This window comes from Ptychodera flava, chromosome 18 (genome assembly GCF_041260155.1).
Source record: "Ptychodera flava strain L36383 chromosome 18, AS_Pfla_20210202, whole genome shotgun sequence".
NCBI classification, from domain to species: Eukaryota; Metazoa; Hemichordata; class Enteropneusta; family Ptychoderidae; genus Ptychodera; species Ptychodera flava.
In genome coordinates, this window is record NC_091945.1 from 32,203,493 (window position 1) to 32,231,304 (window position 27,812).

General features: G+C 34.7%; 1 protein-coding gene across 1 annotated transcript in view; it reads right to left on the reverse strand.

Moving 5' to 3' along the window:
• The window catches only part of LOC139117402 (protein fantom-like), a 36,607-nt gene that overhangs the window by 3,920 nt on the left and 4,875 nt on the right, over nucleotides 1-27,812 (reverse strand). The window contains 27 exon segments of the mRNA XM_070680487.1: nucleotides 948-1,140; nucleotides 1,691-1,863; nucleotides 4,203-4,278; nucleotides 5,264-5,401; nucleotides 5,956-6,009; nucleotides 6,943-7,125; nucleotides 7,769-7,867; nucleotides 10,650-10,775; nucleotides 11,474-11,628; nucleotides 12,207-12,369; nucleotides 18,665-18,759; nucleotides 19,410-19,508; nucleotides 19,511-19,608; nucleotides 20,109-20,224; nucleotides 20,644-20,724; nucleotides 21,206-21,274; nucleotides 21,695-21,915; nucleotides 22,413-22,479; nucleotides 22,720-22,877; nucleotides 23,518-23,657; nucleotides 23,900-23,973; nucleotides 24,968-25,114; nucleotides 25,462-25,567; nucleotides 26,309-26,379; nucleotides 26,576-26,648; nucleotides 26,915-27,004; nucleotides 27,731-27,801. Of these exon segments, the coding sequence (XP_070536588.1) occupies nucleotides 948-1,140; nucleotides 1,691-1,863; nucleotides 4,203-4,278; nucleotides 5,264-5,401; nucleotides 5,956-6,009; nucleotides 6,943-7,125; nucleotides 7,769-7,867; nucleotides 10,650-10,775; nucleotides 11,474-11,628; nucleotides 12,207-12,369; nucleotides 18,665-18,759; nucleotides 19,410-19,508; nucleotides 19,511-19,608; nucleotides 20,109-20,224; nucleotides 20,644-20,724; nucleotides 21,206-21,274; nucleotides 21,695-21,915; nucleotides 22,413-22,479; nucleotides 22,720-22,877; nucleotides 23,518-23,657; nucleotides 23,900-23,973; nucleotides 24,968-25,114; nucleotides 25,462-25,567; nucleotides 26,309-26,379; nucleotides 26,576-26,648; nucleotides 26,915-27,004; nucleotides 27,731-27,801 (3,136 nt within the window).

Genomic DNA, 27,812 nt, shown 5'->3' on the forward strand with positions numbered 1-27,812 from the left:
AGTCACAGATAGAACACAAAATTTAACAATCAAAATAAAGAAAATTACATTTTGCTAAAATTTTGTCAAATTATTTATTTTATAGCATATAAAATTGGTTACACTCTTCAATAACACTATTATCCATGTAATTTATGCAATCTATTTTATATAACACTGTTACTACGGCAGTAAATGTGATTCAATAGCAGTTTGTGGTATTATATGATCACAGTGCTGTGCAACAAACTACAAGTCAGAACAAAACTGAACATTGGATCTTGCCGTGTATTATCAATTCATATGAGTTCCACAGTTTTCATTCTGGCAAAGCAGCATAATTTGCATATTCTACATGTAAAGAGTTTTCTTTCAGCAATGGCAATGATACTAGTCTCCTCTGATTTGAATCTGATTTCTTTCCATGATCCGAGAAAATCGAACTGAAACCAAAATTGTAATGTAGTCTTCGACGTAGCTTTAAAAGATGGGAAATATTTTGCTAAATAAGCATGTTTGTGACAAGTAACACCTTATTCAAAACTTGCACTTGAAAAAAACGTCATAAATTTGGTGGTTTTGTAAAGAATTCAGCTTTCCTTTATCAAGGCATCCATCAATAATAAATTGGTGAAATTGAAAACTGTGCATTGCATTGATGCACATGAAATAGGTTAAACCCAGAATTTGAATGGATCACAGTATAAACCAGCCCATGTCCATGTGCACAAATGCACATAGCAATGAGTGTATTTCAATACGCGTTTGTACACATGTAGGTTTGTTTGTACTGTCATCATGTGATCTCTTGGGAGTACTGAGTCTGTAGAACACCCTTCATCCTTTTTATTCCGGAGTAGAACAATTCTTGATAAGATAACAGTTATTCCTTCATCAGAGTTTCATAACTTTTTACAGCCTTTTTTTTAATCATTTCAACGAGCAACATGGCCATGACCTAAACTTACCCTTTTTGAAGTTGAAATAGACTGGCTGGTTTTGCTTTGGTTTAGGTAAGGAGAATGGAGTTTCTAACTCCGAAGCATCTACTCCAAGGAAACGATATTCCACATAGACACGTTGGACGTTATCATCTTCCATTACATCACTGTCTTCATCCAGAACCAAGGAATATATTGTCACAGTGACAGTGTTTTCATTCTAAAACGAATATATAACAACAAATTATGGTAACAACTGCTGATCAATCAGAGTGTTATTTGTTCCCTTTCACTGAAGTTAAAATCAGTGCAAAGGTTAAGTCCAAAAACAGACATTTGACACTGGACTATTTTCTACAATACTTCATAGCTTGACAAATTACATTTGCTGATACCCTTCTGCATCTATGCTTCAAAGATCTCTTTTCTTCAATGGTTGGGTCAAAAATATTCAAAATGCCCACAGAGTCAAAAGGCATTACTATTCTCAGGAAGTGGAGCAGCTAATACACATCATATACATATGCCTTGGCTTGGATATGAGTTAATAAGTCATAATGTATTCTCAGTGCTGTAGACAGTTGCCAAATGTTATACGGTAAAGAATTAGTCCTGGAACTAGTGAGTACGTATGAGTAAACCTGTACCAAATCTGTTTTCTGTAATGACTGTGACGTCACCTCTTGTGTCACTGTAATAATAGTACACCATAGACTCTGAGAGCCACATACTTATTTTGAATTCATTTACAGCACTAGTATGTCACTTACATCAACTGCAGAGCCTGGTCTTTTGCCGACCGATGGCGTCATGACAACTGCATCACTTTCACTTTCGCTGTGAGATTCCAATTCATCAACTTCATCTTCAGTGTCTCGGCCTTCATCTGCTTCACTTGTGGGCATAGGGATGTCTACTTCTTCCTGAATGCTGGTGTCGGTCTCTGTAAATCAATGAATCATATTGTCTTTATTGTAAACCCCTAGACTACCATTGCCAAATATTACCCTATGTACCAAAGATACTGTGAACATGTACTAATACTCACTGGAATTTTCAGGAACTTCAGGGATGCAGTATTTATTATATTACCGGCAATTTCCAGCATTCAAGATCGTCACAGGGTGACAGACATATTGTGAGTACAGGGACTATCTTTGAGTAATTGATCTTCAATTTTCTATGATTCTACATCCTCATCATATTCAAACTTCCTGTTACTTATCCCATCTGTAGTCATCAACAACTGAATATTTATAGATGAGCTCCTTAATGTCAGTTATTTAAATAACAAAAAATTATTGCTATAGCCTAAAATCAGAGAGACTGGAGTTCTTTGCTCAACTATTCTTCTTTTTGACCCTACAGATATCAACAGAACACCACAGATTGCTTCTAAGTTTATCATTACATGCCTGTATACCAACGTTGCACACTCCATAGGATTCAATGGTAAGTTATTGATGACGTTATGGGCCGCATAGCCATCATTGGACTGAAAGTAAACTGGAACTACTTTCAATTGACAACTTCAGGATTTAAAAATGATCATACTACATGTTTTAACTAGGAAATACTGTTTTTCTGACAAAGAACATAGCCAAACAAAACAATCCATGTAAGCTTATACCAAGCACTCAGCAGAATGTCATTTCCTATGTTGAACAACTTCTTTTTTGTTATAATTTTATATTGATTATTACCACCTCAACTTTGGTGGACTGTTCGTGAAATATTTTGGTACAGAGTAGTATAACATATACCATATTATATTTCACAGATAACAAAAAATACCGCAATTATATGGTGTCGCTCAAATTTGATCAGAATTGGTATATACCAGTATGGGTTACCAATGATCAACAATAAATGTTGTTTCTATCTGTTCAGTGGAGGAAAATTCTACGTTGATGTTATGACAATGATTTCTGCATAGTACAACCAGAAAACCAACAAGAAATATTTAAAACCAGAAAAACAAGAATGACAAAAGTAATTAAGGTCTAACTTTAGGTACTGGAGGTCAACTTTAGCAACATGCATAGCAGAAACAAGCCCCTCTTAGTTTAGTATAGACGGTCTTCCCCCATCTACTGTCTATGGTTTCAGCTGGTCTGTTAATACGTAACAGTTCATAAACAATGACAGGAAATGAGTCAAGATCAGTGGAGTTGGCCTGTTTCTCACTGGCATGCCTCCTGCACATTTGCAGGATTTCACTTTTTCTTACCTCATTTGCACATTTTTGACACTGATGTGTTCATTTGAACAAATTCACATCTCAACCCCTGCATCTACCTGTACACCAAATACTGAGATGGTAGCTTTGGCGGTATGGGAGCCTTTGTGTGTGACGGACATACATCCGCACATACCCACAAATATACAGACATACAGACATGCAAATCAGATGCAAATGAACTGATTCAGCTTGTACGATAACCTAACATTGGTATACCAAATGTGAGCTAAAAATTAAGGCAAATATTTTAAGTATCATTTCATGAAATGCAGATTAATACAAACACAACATTATGAATAATTAGGCCTCTTGTTACTCTAAAAATAGAAACATTAACATGGCTAAAGCATTTCATCCTCCGTTTTTCACACTTTCATTGTTGTGTCTTGTTATTTTTCCTAACCCTCTGGGTATTATGGTTATCATGGGTTTCAGTTTGGTGTTTGGAATGTTCTAGTTGTCAAGTGTAGCATACACCTCAGACTTTGGAACTTAACACCTGTGCCAACGCAATACATCTGTGAAGTGATATGCAACAGGTCAGGTCAACTATCATTCATTATAGCTTGCTATGAAGCAGTAACTGGCTACACAGACTTTCAAAATCCAAAGTAATGGGCATTCATGGACTTCTTTTCCATGATGAAAATGTAGCCATTTGTGGCTATTTATGGAAATTATGGAAATTATTCTATCTAAGGCACACTGTTAGAGTGAAGACTCTTCAACGATTGATTTTTCATATGATTTCATTGAGGAGAAATCACCAATGTTCCTCTTACACAAGTGATTGTAACAGCTACTCAGTGATGTTCACAGCAGCAAAGCCTTGCATCAGTCTACTTCAGGTGTATGCAAATTAGGCAGCAATAACACTGTACGTGATTACATTTGGTAAAATCATTCAGAGTTGTGGACGGTTTTCACACTTCCACGCTTATCTTTCTTGACTTTTTGAACACCATCAAATTGAGTGATCTTGGGCCACAATGTTGATCACATGATATGACACAATAAAAAGTGTATTTGCAAAATCTTACCTCCACCCTCCTCATCCACTTCATCTTCATGCTGTTCTTCAAACATAGTATCTTCAATCCGGTCTGTCCTGTCATACTGCAACAATAGGAGTATCAATAATGAAGGCTGATCACAACTTTCACAAAACAATGACAGAAAATGCTCTAACCCTTTGAGCACCAAAATCAGTTTTTGTTGCCATTATAAAATATACCCAAGTCACTTTCTTTTCTGAACTTTGCCAAACTGTTGATACAGAACTGCAGCAAATGAAATGTGATGTCCATTTTGTCCAAAATTACAAAAGAATTTGCAAAAATTCCTAAAAATTGGTAAAATGTTGCATTAAAATTTTGGAGGGAAAAAGTTCAGCTCTCAAAGGGTTAAATAGTCAATATCCTGAGCTTGATGTTGTATGAAAATTTCTTTGACTGTTGCCTCTGGGCTTCCTACACAATGCAAAATGGACATTAAGCAATGCAGGTTTTTATTTCAATTCACTGAGAGATGAGGTAGAACACAACACAATTGTAGATGCACAGAATTTGTAATTAGCCAAAGATTCGGGTTGACATTACATAACATTGTAAGTGAAGAAGTATCTGTCTTTGTTGTACACTTATTAGTTCATTTGTACTACTCATACAATCACTGGAATCAATTGCTAAACATTTCTCATACCTTCATCAGTACCAACAAAATACATATGTCTCTTTGGAGTTATGATTGTTGTTAAAGTGGGAGGATATTTTTGATTGTGACAAGACACCACAAGGTTGCCTGAAAATGTATTGTTTATATTAGATACCTAACCAGTATTACATACTACGGTACTGACATTGTATATGTTAAAACAGTTGACTATGTTTCCCATTATGAGCTACTACAAGTACAGCTCACATGTTAGTGGAGGAAAATCATGTTTGAGTTGTCTTCAGAATGTTTTGAAACGGACTAAAATAGTCTGTTATCATTAAATTATACTTTGTGTCCAACAAATACTGAGTAAAGTCAGTAGTATCTTGCTAAGAAGCTTGGTTACTCATGAAATAGAAATCTATAGCAGATGATGTTTATTTACCTTCTGTCCACTCTCAGTGATAGTTGTATCATCATCACTGTCAACGCCTGCTTTATTTTCTTCATCAACACCTGACGTGTCTGACATCTCTTCCATGACTGGTGTTGCTACATGCATTGTACTCTCTGTGAAACCGGGCTGAAAGAAAGACAAGACCACAGATTCAGAGAAGGGCCATGAACAAACAGTCAGTTGTGAAATTGACAAATGACAAAAGTTCAAATATTTTAATGTGACATCTTGCAAAATTGTGCTAGTGAGCTACACAAAAGATCAGTCAAACTAACCACAAGAATTACTTTTCACTGTGAGGGGACCAAAAAATCAACAAGCTTGGAAGTAGAAAAATTTTCTCAATATGAAGATTACAAGATTATTATCAGTTATAAAGATCATCACTGATGCACTTATGATTTGCTGACATTGTGGTCACATGACAGACAACAATGATTAGTAGAGGTAAATGTAAAATACTGCTACATAGTATCAGTCCCTTCACAAACCCACTATGCCAAGCATTGTAGAACTAAGTTTTCGCGAGAATAGATGTTTATGAAGAGAATCACTGATATCATACACATTTGCAATGGCATGGCATGTAACAGTATTAATTATGTGCCCAAAAAGACATTATCAGCCATTATTTTGAAAACAATTTACAAACTGACAACTTGACTATGTGAGTGCATTACCTGCAGCATTGAGGGCTCTGCTACCTCCTCTTCTGTTGGTTTCTGTTCTTCCTCCTGAATGAGAATGTCAAAGGTCAGATCTTGGTATGGTTTTACCATAGACAGTCTCACTTCTACCGTCTATGATTTACCATCATAGAATACAAGACGTATCAATTGAGAATGCCAAAGTATTAGGTGATAGTTTGACCCACTGAATCGGTTAATTGAAGAATGCTTGCCATTGTTTAAAAATAAAGTATTAACTGCATTGACAGCTTGTAACCATGCTTAATGCCATAGAGCTGTCGATAAAACCTGATGCACAACAAATGTCATTCTTTCATTTTAGTTGATACCCCTTCCCCCACAAAACAAAAGTTCACATGCAAAACGGAAAAATAAAGACATGACCGTGATGCCTTCATTTATACATACACAGATTCTGATTCTGAAGATTCTGGATGCACCAGTCCACACAGGAAAATTAATATACTAAAACTATATATTATTCAAACTAAACTCACAAAGAATTCACTTTTAAAGGTGACAGAACATTTTCAATATATTTCTCGTGAAAAAAGATATTTGACACTTTTAGAGTGTAAAAGAGCGTTCACATTTGTCTTCACGGTAGCTGTCTCTGTATTTTGTGGTCTTTCTGTTCTCAATGAATGCAAAACAAGATAAGATGTGTTCTTGCAGCTCAGAAGTACACTGTATCAACTAAAATAAACATTACAAAACAGTCACTCCCCAGCCCTGGAATTCTGCCTTTCTAATAGCATTGCAACAAAGCCTGAGTTTAGAAAACAATAAGAAAATTCTCATGCAATTTTCATGCACACAAAATGAAATGAGCTCTTACTCCCACCCCACCCATCCAACCCCCACCCCACCCACCCAACAAGGAATTAATTATGTAGTCATGCATCAACTTTTATTATCACAGGCCCTGAATGAACAAGATGTTTGACACAGCAGACTTATAACGATGTGTGTATATACCTGAAGTGTGATACGTTTTGGAGGTTTTGGTTTTGGCATTGGTTGGGCTTCTGATGGTTTTTCAGCTTGCACAGTGAGAGGTGTAGATGTAGCTATTGGTGCACGTCTTGGACCTTTCACTGGTGTCTGCAATAATGCCCGGTCAGCTGTCTTGGCTGCTGCCCTCGGTGATGACGTATCAGGCTGTAATTATGAAAACAAAGTAACTATTATTACTATATTTCCACATAAAATATCAGTAACACTACTACAAATTTTACTGGCATTTCCTTTGATAATGTAAGTTACCTTTCATCTACAGATGTGTTCTAACAATTCAAACTTTTGCATTATGGGTGTCTGGCAAGTCTTTGGTTTTGCAGAAGCATCCCATTATACGCTGTCACTGATCATAAAAAGGCATTTCTCATATTGCCATTCGCACAATTGATTTCTGTCAACAGACAAGTAGGCTGTACATGAACTATAAAGTGAAGGCAACTACGGTAGAAGGAAATTAATCAAAATATACAATCTATTTCAACTTAAAAAAACGTGTAAAATGTTATCTCAGATTCTGATTGATATCAAGAGGCAATATTGTCACAAGGAAAACTTAGGATTTCATAGTTTGAAAAGTACAGAATTTTTCATGTCAAGCAAACCATTAACCCAACAGAAAAGCAACATACACTTTGTGCAGATAAATCATATAAATAATCATGAGATGTTGACTGTCATAGTGTTACTAAATAGAGCAATGGTTACTGCTGATCTAACAAATATTTTATATCTCTTTGTCAGACATATTTTTTTTATTAATGATTCTCAAGATGACAGCACTGACCTTGACCTGTTTTGAAGCTGCTGTAACAGTCTTGGGTGGAAAGTAACTGTATTGCCATTTTACTTGGATATCTATAGTACCATTGGTCTCACCAGTTGCCTGTAAAGAAATTCATATTTAACAATGTGACAACCCCACCATATTTCCAGTACACACAAATAATGATAAAATTAGTATATTGCAATATGGAATATTATAGTTTTATTCTGGCATACAAATATGACACCAGTCAAAAGGTATGGAAATACTGTCTACAGATGTAACATTCCAATGCATGTATGACAAAAGTGCAATAAAACCATCTATCTACATGTATATGGTCAGTGTAAAAATCTTTTGCCACATGCTACCGTATAAAGAAATACTCAATGAAATAGTTTCATTTTTGTGCCTGTGATTCTGAATAATTAGTTCTCCTGTTCAAAGACAGCTGTATTGTATAAAAAAATACCGTCAATGACGCTGTACCTTCTCTAATGTTTGGCCAGGTCAGGTAATTGGTTGTTGGCATGGAGTTGTTGGTAAATAGTTGATGATGTAGGGGCATGAGGTGGGATATGGACCCAAAGAACCAAAAAGATGATTAAATACATAAATCAAAAAAATTCTAAGCTACAGTATAAACTGCCTAAAGATAGTTCAATGTGGAAAAAAGTTAAACAATTCAGAAATAAGAATTAACAGTCCAAAATAGTAATGACGCACTTCCTTACTGACCTGAGTGCATGTGAAATACACAACCTGGCATCTGTAAATTAAATGTATACCAAGTGATCATTTCCAGTCACTTTTAACTGTTTTTAATGGATTTTCCAAAGAGTCCTGTGGAAATGATGAAAAACGCTTATCTGGTCTTGTGTTTGTATAACCTCATGGCTGATAATTGTCATAGTATTGAAAAAAAATTGAAAGTGAAGAAATTACTGTTTTTAATAGGCATATTTTCCTTGAAATACATGACCGTGTAAAGAATATATGCTAAAAGTGTTTAAGAGTAAATTTCTTTTCAAAAAATAATTTAATTTGTGACCAAAGGATTTTTATTCTTTGAGTTTACAAATTCAAACATTGCAATTTGTTCAATCATCTTGTGCAGTGCAAAATTTATAAAATGACTGAAAAACAAAAAAAATTGGCAGAATTACAGTCTTTGTGATGTAAAATTATGGGTTGACATCACGATAACTGTTAATCTGTTTGAAGTACTAATATACTATAATTAAAAAAGAAAAATTCATGCAGAAACGGTAAAATATATTGTCAGCAATGTAGTGTTAATTTTGACTTTACATCAAAATATGCCTTTGCTGGATACAAAATATATAGGGCGAAATATCAGCCATGTTCAGCAAAATCCACACAACAGCATTGATCCTTTTCTGATTTGATTTGATTTGCTTATATGTTATCCTTGTATGACAGTCAGTACAATATGGAACTTGAACACAACACAGTGAATAAGTATGCTGTAAATGAAATGGTGTGGCTGCATCCACATGCAGCAATAGGAGTGCCTTTGTCTCTCACCCCTCATTTCCAACCTGTCCCATCCCTGAAAAAATAGTTTGGTCTTATATTTATAATGTTAATAATTTCTGTATTTGTTAAAATGTGCGCATCTCAAAACTTTTGATCATAAACATTTTCATTGTTTTTTATAGCTGACCAATCAGTTAATCTGTTTATTTTGAATATTTGCGCATTTTTCCTCAGTATTTGACATTTTCTGAATACCTTCTTATTCAGTTTGTCATTTTCTAAAAGTTTAAATGCTCCATTGTGTGGTCAAGCTTTCCACAAGCATCAAATGTGGTACTCCATATAGGAGGGTCTGCCTCTAGAGGGCGGGCATCATGAACACTCCTGTGTTTGTTGTTAATTCCTCCACATAAACTTCTGATTGTACTGTAAACATTGAACATGGCCGACGTCCGATTTTCCTGTCTAAAACTTTCACTCATTTTCGTTCATATGACTCTGAAACTCAAGGAAACGATTGGGAAGAAAGGGTTATCTTGAAAAATTGAGGTACTCGCCGATATTTTGCAAAATAAATGAGAAAAAATGCAAGGAAAATGCCGACAGGCTTACACAATGACAGTTTTCAGACTCGGAGGCATATGATCATCTCTGCAGATTATGCAACAGGCCCGATCACGTGAGGCCATGAGGGGATATCCACGCAACTCAGTACCAAACACTAGCGCTCACAGAGTGAGCAAACACAAAGTGAGTACCCCTAACGTCAGCTCAGTAGTCTGTAATAGATTGTAGTCAACTAAGAAACCTTGGAGAAAGGCTTAACACTGTGGCTATGCCGCTAAGCCCCTTTTGATTTTTGTCATAGCTCAAAATCGTTCTCCCACACCTCAACCTGAGCCATGAACACCCCCACCAGTTTATGATATGACCCATCACAATGGCATGACGTCAACAGATCTTGACAGACGGAAGTACTTGACAGCAGCATACTGGTTTTCAACTCTAATACCTTCTCTGTCTATAAATAGACACGAGAAGGTAACTAGCTAGAATAAATTAAAGAAAGTTCTTCAATTCACTTCAATGACACTATATACTGTCTTCTTGTTCCATTGCTTTGATCATGCAAGAGGCAAATTCACTCAATCATAAAATTTGTGACTTGCATCCATTACCACATGTCGTGACTGTCTCCACTTAACTGGTATATTTTTTGCATTATTTGTCACCAACAAACTCGCACAATGCTAATAACATAACCGTTTCATTCCATGACATCTGACATATGTTTCTAGCGCTCAGTTATCAAAGGAACGATATTGATCTTTGCCAGAAAATACTGTTTGAATTTTTTATCAAGAAGCTAATATGCACAGCAATTTGCAACCACAAAACTTACCATTTTAAGTTCAAATGTTCCTTTGATAGGTTTGTCATGGGCCAGGCTAATCAGTGGTACCTTGGCAACTCCAAGATAAGACATCTCCTCTGGATCAGTATCATCAAATACATACACTGCAAGGCTCTGCAATTGTAAAATAATGGTAAAAATGCTCAAAAATGTCCTTTAAAAGAACTGATAAACATCATTTGAATGGAACCCTGCAATAGCTCCTATTAAATGAGTCAAAATCTTTGTGTCACCACAGTGACATTTGGAAAATGACTACACAATGAACAAATGCAATATGCATGTAAAATTAATGTCAATAGTAATTTAAGAAACCATAATGATAAAATTTAACATAAAAATAGAGCAATACTTCCAATTACTATGCAGTTTCGATATTATGCAATGTCCTGTTTTCTGCTTTCTCCATAAGTCAACATTAACGATATATAGTGACAAGCTACGCTTTAAATTATTTGCATGGTAAATCTTCAAGCAGTGAGTTGAGCAGACTGTTTGAACAAAGTAACTTGCAACAAGGCTTCTACATAGTAACTTTCAAGGCAGCTACATTTTCTCCTGTAACCAGCAACACAGATTACATGTTCTCCATATACATGCTCAATACAAGGCTTTCTCTGCTCGACTTAGAAAAAAAAATGTTGATGTCAAAGTCTTACCACAGTTGTGTGGTATGTATCTAAATCTATAATGATAGCTTTGTACTGACAGATATAGGGTATGGCTTGCTGGTGAACTCTTGGATTTTGGATTGGACCTCTTAATATGATGACAGTGTCATGGTCATTGAAATCAAAGAATCTAAGTCTTACCTCGGTTCTGAGGTACCTATCTAAGTCTGTGTTGACAGGTACAGGGTACATCTTGCTGTCATTGAACTCTGGGTTGTTACTGTTTGGTATGATGACGGTGTCATGGTCATTGAAGTCAAAGAATCTATACACACAGTATGGACTTGGCTGAACACCTACAGGACAAATCAAAATAATTGCATTTCAATATGAGCCTGAGAATTTTTTTACAATATTATTTAACAGGAAAGTTGATGTAATATCTCTTAATCTATTATTTGATCCACCACTTTGAATTTTACACAAATGATTTGCCAAGAATGCTCAGTGATCAGTTTATCAACACAGTTTGTGCAATGTCACTGTTGACACGAGACTTTCAGTATACACTTACACTTGCTGGTTGACAGTGAATATAGCATTTAACACAAAATGAAGCAGTTATTTAAATCCCAAGTGTCTTAGCATGCTTTCTGGACATTAAATAAATAATTGAGTATGAAAATCCTATGAGACTACACCTACTGCCTCTGTAATCTGTAAAAGCTCTACTTTGATATTGAAATTAAATAATTTTATCATGATCTACTAATCTTAATCTATACTGTGTAGCCATTCTATGTTATTGGAAAACTTCACCTTGAGTTTTTTAAAACAGTTATGAATTTGTATGAGTACATCCTGATGATGGTCTTATGCAGAGTTTAAGGAATTAATATCTTATAAATCACAAGAAAGAGTGTGAGATACATACCATCTCTCCTGGCTCGTACTCCTTTGACTCTGATAAGTTTGATAATCAGTTCATTCAAAGATTTGTCTCTAGTATCAGGTTGTTCAGCAGTCTCCAAGGCTTTGATGGCTTCCTTAGCTGCTTTAGTATTTGCTGTCATGTAACCTAGAGCCTTGATTCTCTCCTGTGAAATACACACAAAGAAAGATGTTTTATCACCATTACACACCAAAATGGTCTATCCTTACTGTTTACAAAAGGTGGCTTGAAGTATACATCAGAAAAATGGGGTGGGGGTGAGAGGATTAAACAGCCTTAGTAACTATAGAGATTGTCTGCCAGAAGAAAAGAATGTTCAGTGACATAAATTGGTGAAATAATACACCGACAAGAAATATGTACACATTTCTCCTCTTTAAATGCTTCAGTATCACATAAACGAAAGCACAGACACTGGTCATTCAACAACACTGTATTTCATGTAGTCCGTGGGCTAGAGGGGGTCTACGTGCACCCCCCCCACAGGATAACAAACCTGTATTTTTCAGAAGCCTTGGGATCCCTAGAATACGAAATGGAATTTTAACAGAAAAATATAGGGTGGAATAGCTGTTATGGTCATGTTTTGAAGGGTACCGCAAAATCACGATTTTCCAAGCCAAATGCATTTTCGTCAAATGTGTCTTCTTGTAAGTCATGTGCTGAGCTCATTTTTTAACATAACCTCACTTGTTTGGTATCATTAAAAAGGAATTTAGTCCTCTTTAAGATGACATATTGTACTATGCAATATCTTCTACAGTTTTTGTCAAATATAACCAAAACTTACCCCTTACCCAAAATTTAACATTGCAAATACAAGTAAATCTCAAATTCTACCAATTTTTTAGCTAGGCATAATAAAAAATGCAATGCTTTGTCTGAAATCTGTTTTATTTCATACAGGGACATGTCAGAAATATGAAATAGACTTTTAACAGAAAAAATATTGGGAATCTACAGCTGTAACAGTCATATTTTGAAGGGTACCGCAAAATAACAGAGTTGCAGATTTGCATGCATTTTTGTTAAAACTGTCTTCCTATACGTTATCTGCTGAGCTTGTTTTTCAATATATACTGGCTTGTTAGGTATCATTAGAAAGATAATTTACTAATCTTCAGAATGATATATTGTAACATGCAATATCTTCTATAGTTTTCATGATATATAACCAAAACTTACCCCTTACCCCAAAGTTTACATTGAAAATTTCTGTCATAGCTAAAACCAAATTTTACAATTTTTTTAGCTTGACACAAAAAATCTGGCCCTTTTTGCTATTAAATCTATTTTATTTGGTACAAGGACATGTCAGAAATATGAAATAGACTTTTAACAGAAAAAATATTAGGAATCTACAGCTGTAACAGTCATATTTGAAGGGTACCGCAAAATAACAGTGTTGCAGATTTGCATGCATTTTTGTAAAACTTTCTTCTTATAAGTTATCTGCTGAGCTTGTATTTCAATATAACCTGGCTTGTTAGGTATCATTAGAAAGATAGTTCACTAATCTTCAGAATGATATATTGTAACATGCAATATCTTCTATAGTTTTCATGATATATAACCAAAACTTACCCCTTACCCCAAAGTTTACATTGAAAATTTCTGTCATAGCTAAAACCAAATTCTACAATTTTTTTAGCTTGACACAAAAATCTGGCCTTTTTGCTATTAAATCTGTTTTATTTTGTACAGGGACATGTCAGAAATATGAAATAGACTTTTAACAGAAAAAATATTAGGAATCTACAGCTGTAACAGTCATATTTTGAAGGGTACCGCAAAATAACAGTGTTGCAGATTTGCATGCATTTTTGTTAAATTTTTCTTCTTATACGTTATCTGCTGAGCTTGTTTTTGAATATAACCTGGCTTGTTAGGTATCATTAGAAAGATAATTTACTAATCTTCAGAATGATATATTGTAACATGCAATATCTTCTATATTTTCATGATAATAACCAAAACCTACCCCTTACCCAAAGTTTACATTGAAAATTGCAGTCAAAGCTAAAACCAAATTCTACAATCTTTTTAGCTTGACACAAAAACTCTGGCTGTTTTTGCTATTAAATCTGTTTTATTTTGTACAGGGACATGTCAGAAATATGAAATAGACTTTTAACAGAAAAAATATTAGGAATCTACAGCTGTAACAGTCATATTTTGAAGGGTACCGCAAAATAACAGTGTTGCAGATTTGCATGCATTTTTGTTAAAATTTTCTTCTTATACGTTATCTGCTGAGCTTGTTTTGAATATAACCTGGCTTGTTAGGTATCATTAGAAAGATAATTCACTAATCTTCAGAATGACATATTGTAACATGCAATATTTTCTATAGTTTTCATGATATATAACCAAAACTTACCCCTTACCCCAAAGTTTAAATTAAAAATTTCTGTCATAGCTAAAACCAAATTCTACAATTCTTTTAGCTTGACACAAAAAATCTGGCCCTTTTTGCTATTTAATCTATTTTATTTGGTACAGGGACATGTCAGGAATATGAAATAGACTTGTAACAGAAAAAATGTTGGGAATCTACAGCTCTAACAGTCATATTTTCAAGGGTCTCGCAAAATCACAGTATTGAAAACTCGCTTGCTTTTTTGTTAAATCTGTCTTCTTATAAGTCATCTGCTGAGCTTGATTTTTGACATAACCTGGCTTCTTAGGTATCAATAGAAAAGTAATTTACTGGTCTTTAAAATGACATATTGTAATATGCAATGTCTTGTTTAGGTTTCATGAAATAGGACCAAAGCTCACCCCATACCCCAAGGTTTACACAGCAAATTACTGCAAATCTGAAACTCGACCTTTTTTTACAATTTATTAACTTTATATACAAAAGGCAATGCTTGTATGCAATCTACGAAATCTTTGTTTTTGTTAGAAAAGTATGTTACAAATATGAAATTAACTTTTAACAGGAACATAATATGATTTTGTAGCCTTTTGGATCATATTTGGAAGGGTACCCAGGTATCAGGGCAAATTTGCCGAAACACATACATTTGCAATATTTGGGTTCCCCCTCCAAAAATGATCCAAGTGGCTACTAAATTGTATCATCTTCCCCTGAAAAGGTAATTTTATACTTGTAACATACTTTTGTAACAAATAAATCAGATTTTAAATAAGAATTGCCTTTTGTATTATGTGCAGCAAAAAATGGTAGAATTTGTGATAAGCTGTAATTTGCGATTTGAACTTTTAGGGTATGGGGTAAAGTTTGACCATATTCCAGGAAAACTATGAATGACATTGTATATTACAATATGTCATCTTAAAGAAGAATAAATTTCCCTACTAATGATACCTCACAAGCCAGGTTGTGTCACAAAATAAGTTCAGCAGATGACTTACAAGAAGAAGAATTTAACAAAAAAGGTGCCAGTTTGCGGTACTGCGATTTTGCATTTCTCTTCAAAATATGGCTGATACAACTAAACAGTCCAAATATTTTTTCTGTTAAAAGTCTATTTCACATTTCTGACATGACCCAGTACCATATACAACAGATTTAATACCGAAACAGAACTATTTTTATCATGTCTAGCTAAAAATTCACGGAAATTGATCACGTTATCTATGACAGTACTTCCACTATAAACCTTGGGGTATGGGGTATGTTTGGGTCATATTCCATGAAAACTATACAAGATATTGCCTGTTACAATATTTCATTGTAAATACCAGTTAATTACCTTTCCAATGATACTAAACAAACCCGGCTATAATCAATAACAAGCTCAGTAGACTACTTATAAGATGACAGATTTAACAAAAACGCATACGAATCAGGAATACAGAGATTTTGCTGTACCCTTAAAAATACAGCTGTTACAGCTATAGAATCCAATACTTTTTCTGTTAAAAGTTCATTTCATATTTCTGATATGGCCAAGTACAAATTAAACAGATTTCATACAAAAATTGCCTAATTTTTTATGTCTGCGTAAAAAAATTGCTTGAATTTGATATTAGCTATGACAGTAGTTTTCGATGTAAATTTTGGGGTATGGGGTAAGTTTTGGTCATATTTCATAAAATCTGTACAAGATATTGCATGTTACAATATGTCTTTTTAAAGACTAGTAAATAATCTTACTAATGATACCTAACAACTTACATTATATTCTATAAGAAGCTCAGCAGCTGACTTACAAGACGATAGATTCAACAAAAATGCACGCAAGTCAGGAATACTGAGATTTTGCTGTACCCTTCAAAATCTGACTGTTACAACTACAGAATTCCAATCTTTTTTCTGTTAAAAGTCTATTTTATATTTTTGACATGACCCATAACCGAATGAAATAGATTTCATACAAATAAATGCCTGATTTTATATGTCTAGGTAAAGAAAATGGTAGAATTTGATTTTAGCTATGACTACAATTTTCAATGTAAATTTTGGGGTATGGGGTAAGTTTTGGTCATATTTCATAAAACCTAAACAAGACATTGCATATTACAATATGTCATTTTAAAGATTAGTTAATTATCTTTCTAATGATACCTAACAAGCCAGGTTATATTCAAAAACAAGCTCAGCAGAAAACTTATAAGAAGAACAATTTAACAAAAATGCATGCAAATCTGCAACACTGATATTTTGCGGACCCTTCAAAATATGACCGCTACAGTAGTAGAGTCCTAATATTTTTTCTGTTAAAAGTCTATTTCATATTTCTGACATGTCCCTGTACCAAATAAAACAGATTTAATAGCAAAAACGGGCAGAGATTTTGTTTCTAGCTAAAAAATTTGTAGAATTTGGTTTTAGCTATGACTGAAATTTTCAATGTAAACTTTGGGGTAAGGGGTAGGTTTTGGTTATATATCATGAAAACTATAGAAGATATTGCATGTTACAATATGTCATTCTGAAGATTAGTGAATTATCTTTCTAATGATACCTAACAAGCCAGGTTACATTCAAAAACAAGCTCAACAGATAACTTATAAGAAGAAAAATTTAACAAAAATGCATGCAAATCTGCAACACTGTTATTTTGCAGTACCCTTCAAAATATGACTGTTACAGCTGTAGATTCCCAATATTTTTTATGTTAAAAGTCTATTTGATAATTCTGACATGTCCCAGTACCAAATAAAACAGATTTAATAGCAAAAACAGCCAGATTTTTTGTGTCAAACTAAAAAAATTGTAGAATTTGGTTTTAGCTATGACAGAAATTTTCAATGTAAACTTTGGGGTAAGGGGTAAGTTTTGGTTACATATCATGAAAACTATAGAAGATATTGCATGTTACAATATATCATTCTGAAGATTAGTAAATTATCTTTCTAATGATACCTAACAAGCCAGGTTATATTGAAAAACAAGCTCAGCAGATAACTTATAAGAAGAAAGTTTTAACAAAAATGCATGCAAATCTGCAACACTGTTATTTTGCGGTACCCTTCAAAATATGACTGTTACAGCTGTAGATTCCTAATATTTTTTCTGTTAAAAGTCTATTTCATATTTCTGACATGTCCTTGTACCAAATAAAACAGATTTAATAGCAAAAAGGGCCAGATTTTTTGTGTCAAGCTAAAAAAATTGTAAAATTTGGTTTTAGCTATGACAGAAATTTTCAATGTAAACTTTGGGGTAAGGGGTAAGTTTTGGTTATATATCATGAAAACTATAGAAGATATTGCATGTTACAATATATCATTCTGAAGATTAGTAAATTATCTTTCTAATGATACCTAACAAGCCAGGTTATATTGAAGAACAAGCTCAGCAGATAACTTATAGGAAGACAGTTTTAACAAAAATGCATGCAAATCTGCAACACTGTTATTTTGCGGTACCCTTCAAATATGACTGTTATAGCTGTAGATTCCCAATATTTTTTCTGTTAAAAGTCTATTTCATATTTCTGACATGTCCCTGTATGAAATAAAACAGATTTCAGACAAAGCATTGCATTTTTTATTATGCCTAGCTAAAAAATTGTAGAATTTGAGATTTACTGTAATTTGCAATGTTACATTTTGGGGTAAGGGGTAAGTTTTGGTTATATTTGACAAAAACTGTAGAAGATATTGCATAGTACAATGTGTCATCTTAAAGAGGAATAAATTCCCTTTCTAATGATACCAAACAAGTGAGGTTATGTTAAAAAATAAGCTCAGCACATGACTTACAAGAAGACACATTTGACGAAAATGCATTTGGCTTGGAAAATCGTGATTTTGCGGTACCCTTCAAAACATGACCATAACAGCTATTCCATCCCTATATTTTTTCTGTTAAAATTCCATTTCGTATTCTAGGGATCCCAAGGCTTCTGAAAAATACAGGTTTGTTATCCTGTGGGGGGGTGCACGTAGACCCCCTCTAGCCCACGGCCTAATGTATTGATATATCTTTATACAGCTTTAAAAAAAATGATAAAACTGCTTACATTGAATAGTCTCAATGCCTGGTCCATTGGTACACGTAATCTGACCCAATACTCTACATTACCATAATTTGTGCCAACTCGCCCACCAGCCACTCCTGTAGTAATAAAACACATCAAATAATAGTGAAACACTGTGCATTTATATGTTATATATTATCTCTCTCACTTCAATCACTCTCTGTTCATTTAACAGTGAACCAAAGCAGGATGTCAAGATAAAACAGTATTTCCTACAGGTAGTAAATACTTACAGATACTTACAGATACTTAATACAATACGCAATACTTACAGATTCTTACACAATAAAATATCTGGATAAAATCGCTCACTGTGAAAGTCACCTCTGCATTTCAATTATTTCAGGGCAATACCCAAATACCAGGTAAATTTTACCAGGCTTCCCCTGTCATGTTTCTAGGGTATCCCCTTTGTGTGTCAATGCAATCACATTATCCAACTGCGGAAATTGTAGCAGGGTTCCATAAGTATTTCTCTGCCTTGCAAATCCTTGACAAAATGCACTGATTATCAAGACAGCCAGAATGCAAATGCATGTTTGCAATTACTGGGTACTGCACATCCATGGATTTTAACAATGTTTCACAACTTATTCCAGACATTTGGACATTAGATTAAGTGCACTCATTTCATCATTCATAATGTTTTTGTGAGCACCGTATACAAAGCATACAAAGACGTCACAGTTTTCCAGAATGCTTTGCTGCATCTATGTATATGACTTGCCTGTGAGCTGTGCAGTACCGTGTAACCTCCCATGTGGTTTCTCAAGAAGATCTCTGAATCTCAACTGGCAAGCGGCGACAGTTCTGTACTCTGTGCCATGGCTTGGTGTACTTCCAGAGTTGTGGACTCTTTCATCAGATGGTGCAGGAAGAAATCATCCACAGTGACAATGTACTGTGATGTGAAATCAAAGGTTGGCCTGCAAAAGTAGGAATGCACAACAGTCAAGACACCAGTCATAACCATGATATAAGTATGCTGCCAAGTACACTGGGGTATTACATACTCTGATAGCAAGCAGCAGACTCTGTGCTTGTACGAAAGGCATGTAGATACTTGTCACAGAGGGCACTGTGCTTAGTGTAACTGCCACAGGCAGTGTTTATCAGATCAAACTATTGTCATGTATATCTCTTAGGGAAGTGCAAGATACTCATGTAGGTACAGGTACTACTAAACTACAGTACTGCAAGAGGTTTGTAACTACTTCATGATTTATTTCTTTATCATGTACAGAGCGTTTCTGTTCATAACAATTTTTGGATTTTGACCAAAGTAATAAATTTGCAAAATTTGCTACATTACATTGGATATGCCTTTACCTCTTTTATCATCAGACTACTTTACCTAGTTTATTATGGACAGTTGAAAACTATGAACACTCAACATTCTACAAGACGCAAAGCTGTGCAGACTTACTTATCTCCTTTGATGACTGGTGTAGATTGAACTTCAAATTCAAAGAACTCATAGGTGACAAATGAACTGGGTTCTTCATCACCCATCTCTCTCAGTGCATCTCTTGTGAAGGAAATCTGAAAACACAAAACAAGAGAATAGCTTAATCAATAAGGCAGTCCAAAAATATAATCGATTTTTGTAACATCTAAATATTATACTATCCTCTTGTTGAGAAAATATTATGATTTGATCTACACTCACAAAAAAGAATGGAATATGGTTAATTGCTTTGAAAACTGCAGTAATATTTCCTGCAGCCCACTAAACATGGCTGGGTTAGTATGTAAAGGCACCCTTGTAACATTTTCCAACTTACTGTCTCAGTGTCCGTGAAAAAAATTGTAGGTCAAACGCTAAAAGGCAGACAGTAGCCATGAAATTTTTTTATCATTGCACCACTTGTTTCACAGACAACAAATGGGGCAGTGTAAGTGCCCCTTGTGCTGATTTGACAAAACATTTAGGAAGTTCTTGCAAAAGAGTAATAACTCACCTGTTTAACATGAATTTCAAATATGTTCTGGCCTCTTTCTAGTTTGACTGTTTCATCAATCTCTTCAAATTCATCTTCATGCTGAACAAAGAGAACACAAAAACATAAAGAAGAGTTATTGGTATTAAGGTAGAATGCGCTTAAGACCTAGCCCTTTGTGCCAGTCATCAGCTCTGAGGGCGCTCTTGATGGGTTTAATTACATTAGCAGAGTTTTATGGGGCCCATACCTCTCACTAAGGACAAGCAGTTACATGCTTTATTTGATTCATGGTGACCTAGATGACTATACATAATTCCAAAGAACCTATAATGTTTCCAAAGTATCTGCAGCAAAATTTCCTCTTCTCAGCATAAGCATTGTAAACATGTCTCTATTCCAACAGCAGACTTTCAGCTCCACCCTGTTCAGTAGAATCAATCAATAGCTTATGAAGAGTAAACAAAATTCTTTATTATCCTGAGTATGACTTTATTTTTTAATGTTACTTCCTCATTGACTGTATGAGATCTAATCACTGTACATTATGTTATATAAAGTTGATAGCACTACTGAAACCTACCTCAAAGACATCCTTAATTTTAACCTGCTTTGTTCCATATGCTATGTCTCTCAGTTGATGTTCAAGTTTCTGAAACAATAAAAACAGATTTTGACAATTGATACAACGACTGCTGCAAAGACAGCTTGTACTCTTTCCCCTTGGTCTCTGTGTAAAGACTGAACAACACATGTACCAAGCTGTTAGGTTTAACTTCATTGTGCCAACAGAATAAAGGTAAATCTACCTTCTTGCTGGTCTTTATAGTAATATTCATCTCGTGATTGGAAGGCAAAACTTCAACACTGAAAAATATGTACATGGGTATGGATGTACTGTCTCCATTTTGCTTTTTGTAATTTGAACTCCACACAATTTATAAAAATTCAGAGAAAACAAGGCTGAGAAAAAAGGAGACAAATATCCAGGTATATAGTTTCAGATGGTTTGCATGATTAGTACAATTGTTAATGAGATACAGACTATACTGCACACAAAATGATTTTGTACCTTTATTCTTGTAGCTCTGATATCAAGCAGCTGTGCGTATTCATCAAGTTTGGTGTCGTATTCTTGCTTGTAGTCTTCCAGCCTCTGAGTGGCGTTTTCAACTTCCTGCTGGTAGTCAGTGTTTATTTTGTGTTGAAGTATCAGCATATTTCTTGTTTTCTCCAACTCTTCCGCAGTTTCTGCATGTTCTGCTTGCAGTGCCACAATCTGGTGTTTCAGATCTGTAACAGATTACCAAGTCAAATTTATTCAATGCTACATTATGGGAATTGTCAAAATTAATATGTGCTACATATATTGATGGCCAGAATCAATCCAAAGCAGGTGTTGGGCACTTATAGCATTAATACAGTAGTGTGTAAAATTATTTAAAAAATCGCTTCAAAGTTTCATTTCAAACAGTTTAATATATTACTTTTCGTTATGAGCATTGTAAAATACATGTTATCTCAAAGCAGCACTTTTCCTTAATGTGACTTGCAATACTTCTTTTCACAAAGAGCTACAGTATGATAACACTCTACTTCAACCCTTTCACTATCATGGTTTGGCCTAAACCCATTGTTATCAATGGTGAGTATGGACCTATTTACTAGCATCGGGGATGAATTGGTTAAGGCAAAATATATGACCTACAATTGATACATCATTACAAACTTCCTAGACACTATACTCAGTAAACATGACACACATTTCTCTGATTTTGTTGATATCATACCTTTGTTAAGTTCTTCATCCACCTTCTCCAAGAATTCAAGTTCTTGACTGCCTGCTTCTTTTCGTTTCTTATAAAATTAAAGAAATTAAAACCCTGATTATAAAATCATTTTTTTATAAATATGTAGGTTAAAACTTCAAACAACAAGATTTAAAAAAAACACGCAAAAATAAGTACTCAAAAGCATGAGATGACAAAAACAGTAAAACGATACGTTAGAATCATTCCAGGGCATTCCATTTTTCCAGATGTACTGAGAAGTTATTACAGTTATTGTCCTTAGTACTTTTAGATTTATGACATTTACCTTGACCAATATCAGAGCTTCTTCAAGTTCCTGGAAATCAACGGCACTTTCCTTGGTGAAAAATTTCATTTTTTCTTGTAACTCATCAAGTTCTTGTTTTGTTGAGTAAAACCTGATTTGCAGTTCTCGATGCTCTGTCTCTAATTTCTCTCTGGTCTCTGTAAATATGAAATGATGAAAAAGACAGAGATAGAAAAATAAACTGTTACAAAAAAGGTGAGTAAGTCTTTTATATAGTGCAACAGGAATAAACAGTCTGCCTATGTGTTTTCATGTAGAAGAGAGGTAGATCAGAATAGCAAAATGGTTCATTTGTGACTGATATACGATTGAGTGAAATAAATTTGGTTCTCACAGAGCAAGAAATACTTGACTATCAAAGAAATGCAAATCATGTGGATTAGCAACTTTCTCTGGTAATGTTACTTGTGAGTTAAGTTGATGATGATGATGATGATGATGATGATGATATTAGGATCAAATCAATGCACCTGAATGGAATGTATAATGTAGACACCTGGCTGTCCATGACAAGAAGACACTATGCAAACGTTGCACACAGATCCCAATAACTTGATACCTATTCAACAGAAGCATTATTGCAATGGCACTCTTTTAATAGTTAGTTATATGGTACACAAAGCATCAAAAGTGAGCAGATTGATGAAAAGTATGCAAAAAGTCTGCATATCATGTAGATGACATGTGAATTCTGATTTATAAGGCATAAGATATACAGATATGCTACAGAGAATCATACTTGCTATTCTACAAGGACAGTCAAAGTAACATACATACCTCGTTCATCTGTCAGTTTATCTAGTATAGTATTCTTGTCATTGAGATCTCCCTTCAAAGTAGCTTCTAACTGGGCTATCTGTAACTTCATTTGCTTTTCATTTGCACGGAATTGTCTTTCTCTTTCAGCATCAAAGGCACTGAAAAATGGCACAAAAAAATTTCTCAAAATTCTTACATGCTATTCATATTACATTTCTTCCCCATTTTCCCCTAAAATATTTCCCTTACTATTTCCAAAGAAAATATCCGAGCACGATGCCATTATTTCCGATACACTATGTCAGATTACAACAGTTAATTTCAATGTAAATTCTGGTACGTGAACTTCTCAATAATATGCATCCAATAATATGACATGTTCAAGGAATTTTACTCTTACCTGTTGAGAAGTTTTTCATTTGCTTCTTTAAGGATTTCTTTCTCTCTCTCAAGATCAGAGATTCTTTCTTGGAACTGTTGGCAAAGACATTGACAATGACCATTTCAGTGCCAAGATCATTTCACAGAACAAGGTGTGTACACTACTTACCACCATATACCTAGTATAAAGCTGTACATGCCTAAAAAGTGAAAGACTTAAACTTTTGATTAAACTTTCCTCAAGAAAATTTTCAACCACACTTCTATGAAACCAAGAATCAAAATAGGTCACTGTGTGAATTTTGGTACTAGAGAAGGAAATTACTCAACATTTGGAGATATCTTAAATTCAATATGGTTGCACTTCCTGTGTTCAATATATATCAAGTTTCTGCTTTCAAAAAAAACTACAAAACTTTACACATTCCAGGCTCCTACTACTGACAGACCAAAAAAGCATTGTAAAAGTTGAACTTAGTCTAAACATCTGACTCCAAGCTTCATTCTACCTTAAGAAATATGAAATCAATTCTCTTTCCATGTTCAATCAGCCTTCCTATTGTTGACAAATAGGTATATCAGGACATATCTTATTGTACTTTGGTACACATCTCCTCAAGCAGAGGCCCTTGATATCAATTATTAGATTACACACTTTCACTTCCAGCATGCATCCGCAACTGTACTCTGTTTTAAGGCATGGATAGTCTTGCACCATGAGTCGTTAAACACACTTGGTATCGCATCTTCACTGAACACATTATCGATTTATGTGATGCAGTTATAGTCTTGTCAATTTTGATAAAACCTTTCAGGCAATACTGACTAAATTTGTTTTGTTCTGTGTCATTTTAGAAATTACACATTCCAGACAGTGTGTGCACACCAATATTCACACAAACAGAGACATTACAGAATGAACATTAGCTTGTATCCGGCTACCCTATGCAACTCCCCATTGAATATACTCAATGCACTTGCAAAGCAATAATTCTGGTATTGTCAAACACTGTAACTGTTTATAGTCTAGGGCTGGGGCTGAAATGATGGCTCAACAGTATAATTTCAAAGATGGAAGAAGCCTTACCTCAATGAGCTGTCTCTGTGTTATTGTACCACTCTTCAATTCACTCTGTAATGTCATCACTTTGTTCTGTTCAGACTGTAACTGTCTTGCTAGTTTGTCCATTTCTACAATGACTGCATCATGGCTACCTTTCACTGTTCTCAAGTTCTACAAATCAAAGACAAAGTTGTATGTTAGTTATAAAATCCTCATTTGATGCAAGCTTAAGTATTCATGTCTGCTGTTTACTGTAACCACTGGCAAAAACAAATTTGCAAAATATCACTCAGACACTTTTTGTCATTCAATCAGATAGCAATAACATTCATCTGTAAACGCAGCATCAGTCATGGAAATCCTCTTGTATGGCATTCCTTTGAAACTTACAATTTTGAAATTTTTACACGACCACCATACCACAAAGGCATTAAAACTTGATTAAAAGCTAAACACACAATAGGAACTTTATAAATAGTTAAGCTGATATCAAACACACACTGCAAGACTTAACTTACTTCTTCAAGACTCTGATACTGTGCTTGCGTGCCTGTTAGTTGAGTTGCTTTCTCTTTCAACTCTCTCTGCAGTCGAATTAATTCAACATTTTCTTGGATGTTAGACCTAAAACACAGGCAAAAGATTAGTGAAGGTTAAGGTTACGGTCACGCCAGTTTGCTTTCTACACTTTAACATGCAACATTATGGCAGTCTATGTCATTCTTATAAGTACTGATGGCAATATCGGAAAGGTTTCTACATATTTATGAGTAAACCTGTTTACTTTCATGTCACTGCTATAAATTTCAAACATGCTTCTATATTCCTGATCGCTGTAACACTAACAATGGAATTTCATGTGCAAGAGCACACAAAGTAACGTGGTCCACATAGAACCTTGTCCATATATTTCATCTGGCAAATAGATGAGAGGAAGTCTAGCTGTATATCAAAAGTTAAAGTGATGATTGTTGCAATATTGTGAAAAGTGAAATCATTGCTAGTAAATACAGTTTCTTGACTACCATACTCAGCTTGTCAACTCAGCCTGTACAAATGTAAATTGCATTGTTGTTGTTGACAGTTGAATTTTGGTCTGGACTAATATTCAAATGCACACAATAAAAGTGCATTCTTCATATTTAGACACTGAATTTGCGAGCTAAATCATGTTTAAAAAATTATTTAGGAAGTAGAACATAACCTTACAAATTGACATACAGAACAAAAGAGAGTGAAAAGACTATCACCACTTGAAGCTACTGGCCCTTTAACATGTACACAACCCATTACGCATCCAAACTCTTCCTTAATGGCATCCAAAGTCTTGTACTCAAACACTTCATACAACTGTAGAAGTCTTACCTCTGTCCGGCTGACATTGCTGATCTTAATCTCAACACTTCTTCCTCGTGCTCTCGAATACGACCTTCCATCTGTACCAATAAGAATCATAACAAGGTATTTAGTTTAACTTTGTATTTGCATGTATAGACAGCTGGTGAATACATGTAATGTGAGCTATCACTTGCAATGTCATGATGACGGTCAATGATGGTCCACCATTGTCCAGCAGTTGGCAAATTAGAATACTGGCTTCTTAGAACAATTCAATATTGACCTTGACCTTACCTGATCCTTCATCATATCTGCATCATGTTCCATGATTTGTATCTGATCTTGAAGTTGTTTTATGTAATCATCTCTGAAAACAGATTAGAGCAAAAACCATCAGTGAAAAGTATTCCAATGTGATTAATTGTCTACGTCCCATACAATCACAGCAGAACACAGTCAAGCTCATGACACTTCAATATGATATGGATGAAAAAGTCTGCATGATATTGAGTAGTTTTGTTTGAGCAAAATCCATCTAACTTTCCACCCCGATTTCTATTTAAACAGGACAACCTTAAAAGGTTTGCAACAAACTTTGGTGATGAAGGGGACAAAGTTAACTGATATACTTACAATTGTTTGTTTTCAGCTCTGGCTTCCTCTAAGAGACTGTGTCCATACCTTGGTAGAACATCATTCCTGAATGCACGTGGCGTTGCTGACCTGTTGATAGCAATGTACAGGTGTTGTAAAACCAAGAGAAAAAACACTTTTCAACTGCTTTCATACATTAAACAGTTATCCATATCTCCTTCATATGTCCATATGTACATCATCTAGCTGTAAATACACATTGTATCATGGCTTCAAAATAAGGTGATTCAACGACAGTACACCATTTGGACTTGTAAGGATCTTCATGTAGAATAGATCATATTTGGCTGTTACTTATTGAACATATAAAACATGACACACACAAGTACAAATTAAGATAAGTTTTGCTGTCTTGCAACTCTGATAAATGTTTTGTTGTATAGCCAGAGTTGTTAAAATACATCATATTCGCTTTTCCATCGAAATGTTTGCTGTTTGCAAAGTTACTCTAACCATGCCAAAATTGTAGGCACATATGTTGATTTGAGCATGTATAATAGACAATGGTACAAAGCACAAATTGTACATTAACAAGATCTGATATATGGTACATGGTTCAACTGTATAAATTTCATTTACCAACAGTTAGTTGGCAATACTGGTGGCAAAACCTACATTGGTATTGGCATTGGCTATTCTTCAGAATATGCATAGCGTTGAATCACATTCACTTTTTTCCCACTCATTGGTCAATGTTCATGTGATGTCGAGTCTGCTTTGTGAAATCGACAGTATGCTTTTAAATATATAAATTGTACAGTGGCAGTGTGTTTCTCATAAAGGTTTTTAACATACTTAGCTCCTTCACCCTGTACTCTCAGACCTCTTTTTATTCTTTCAGATGGAGGTGGTTTGGGGCCTCTCCCCTGTAACATAA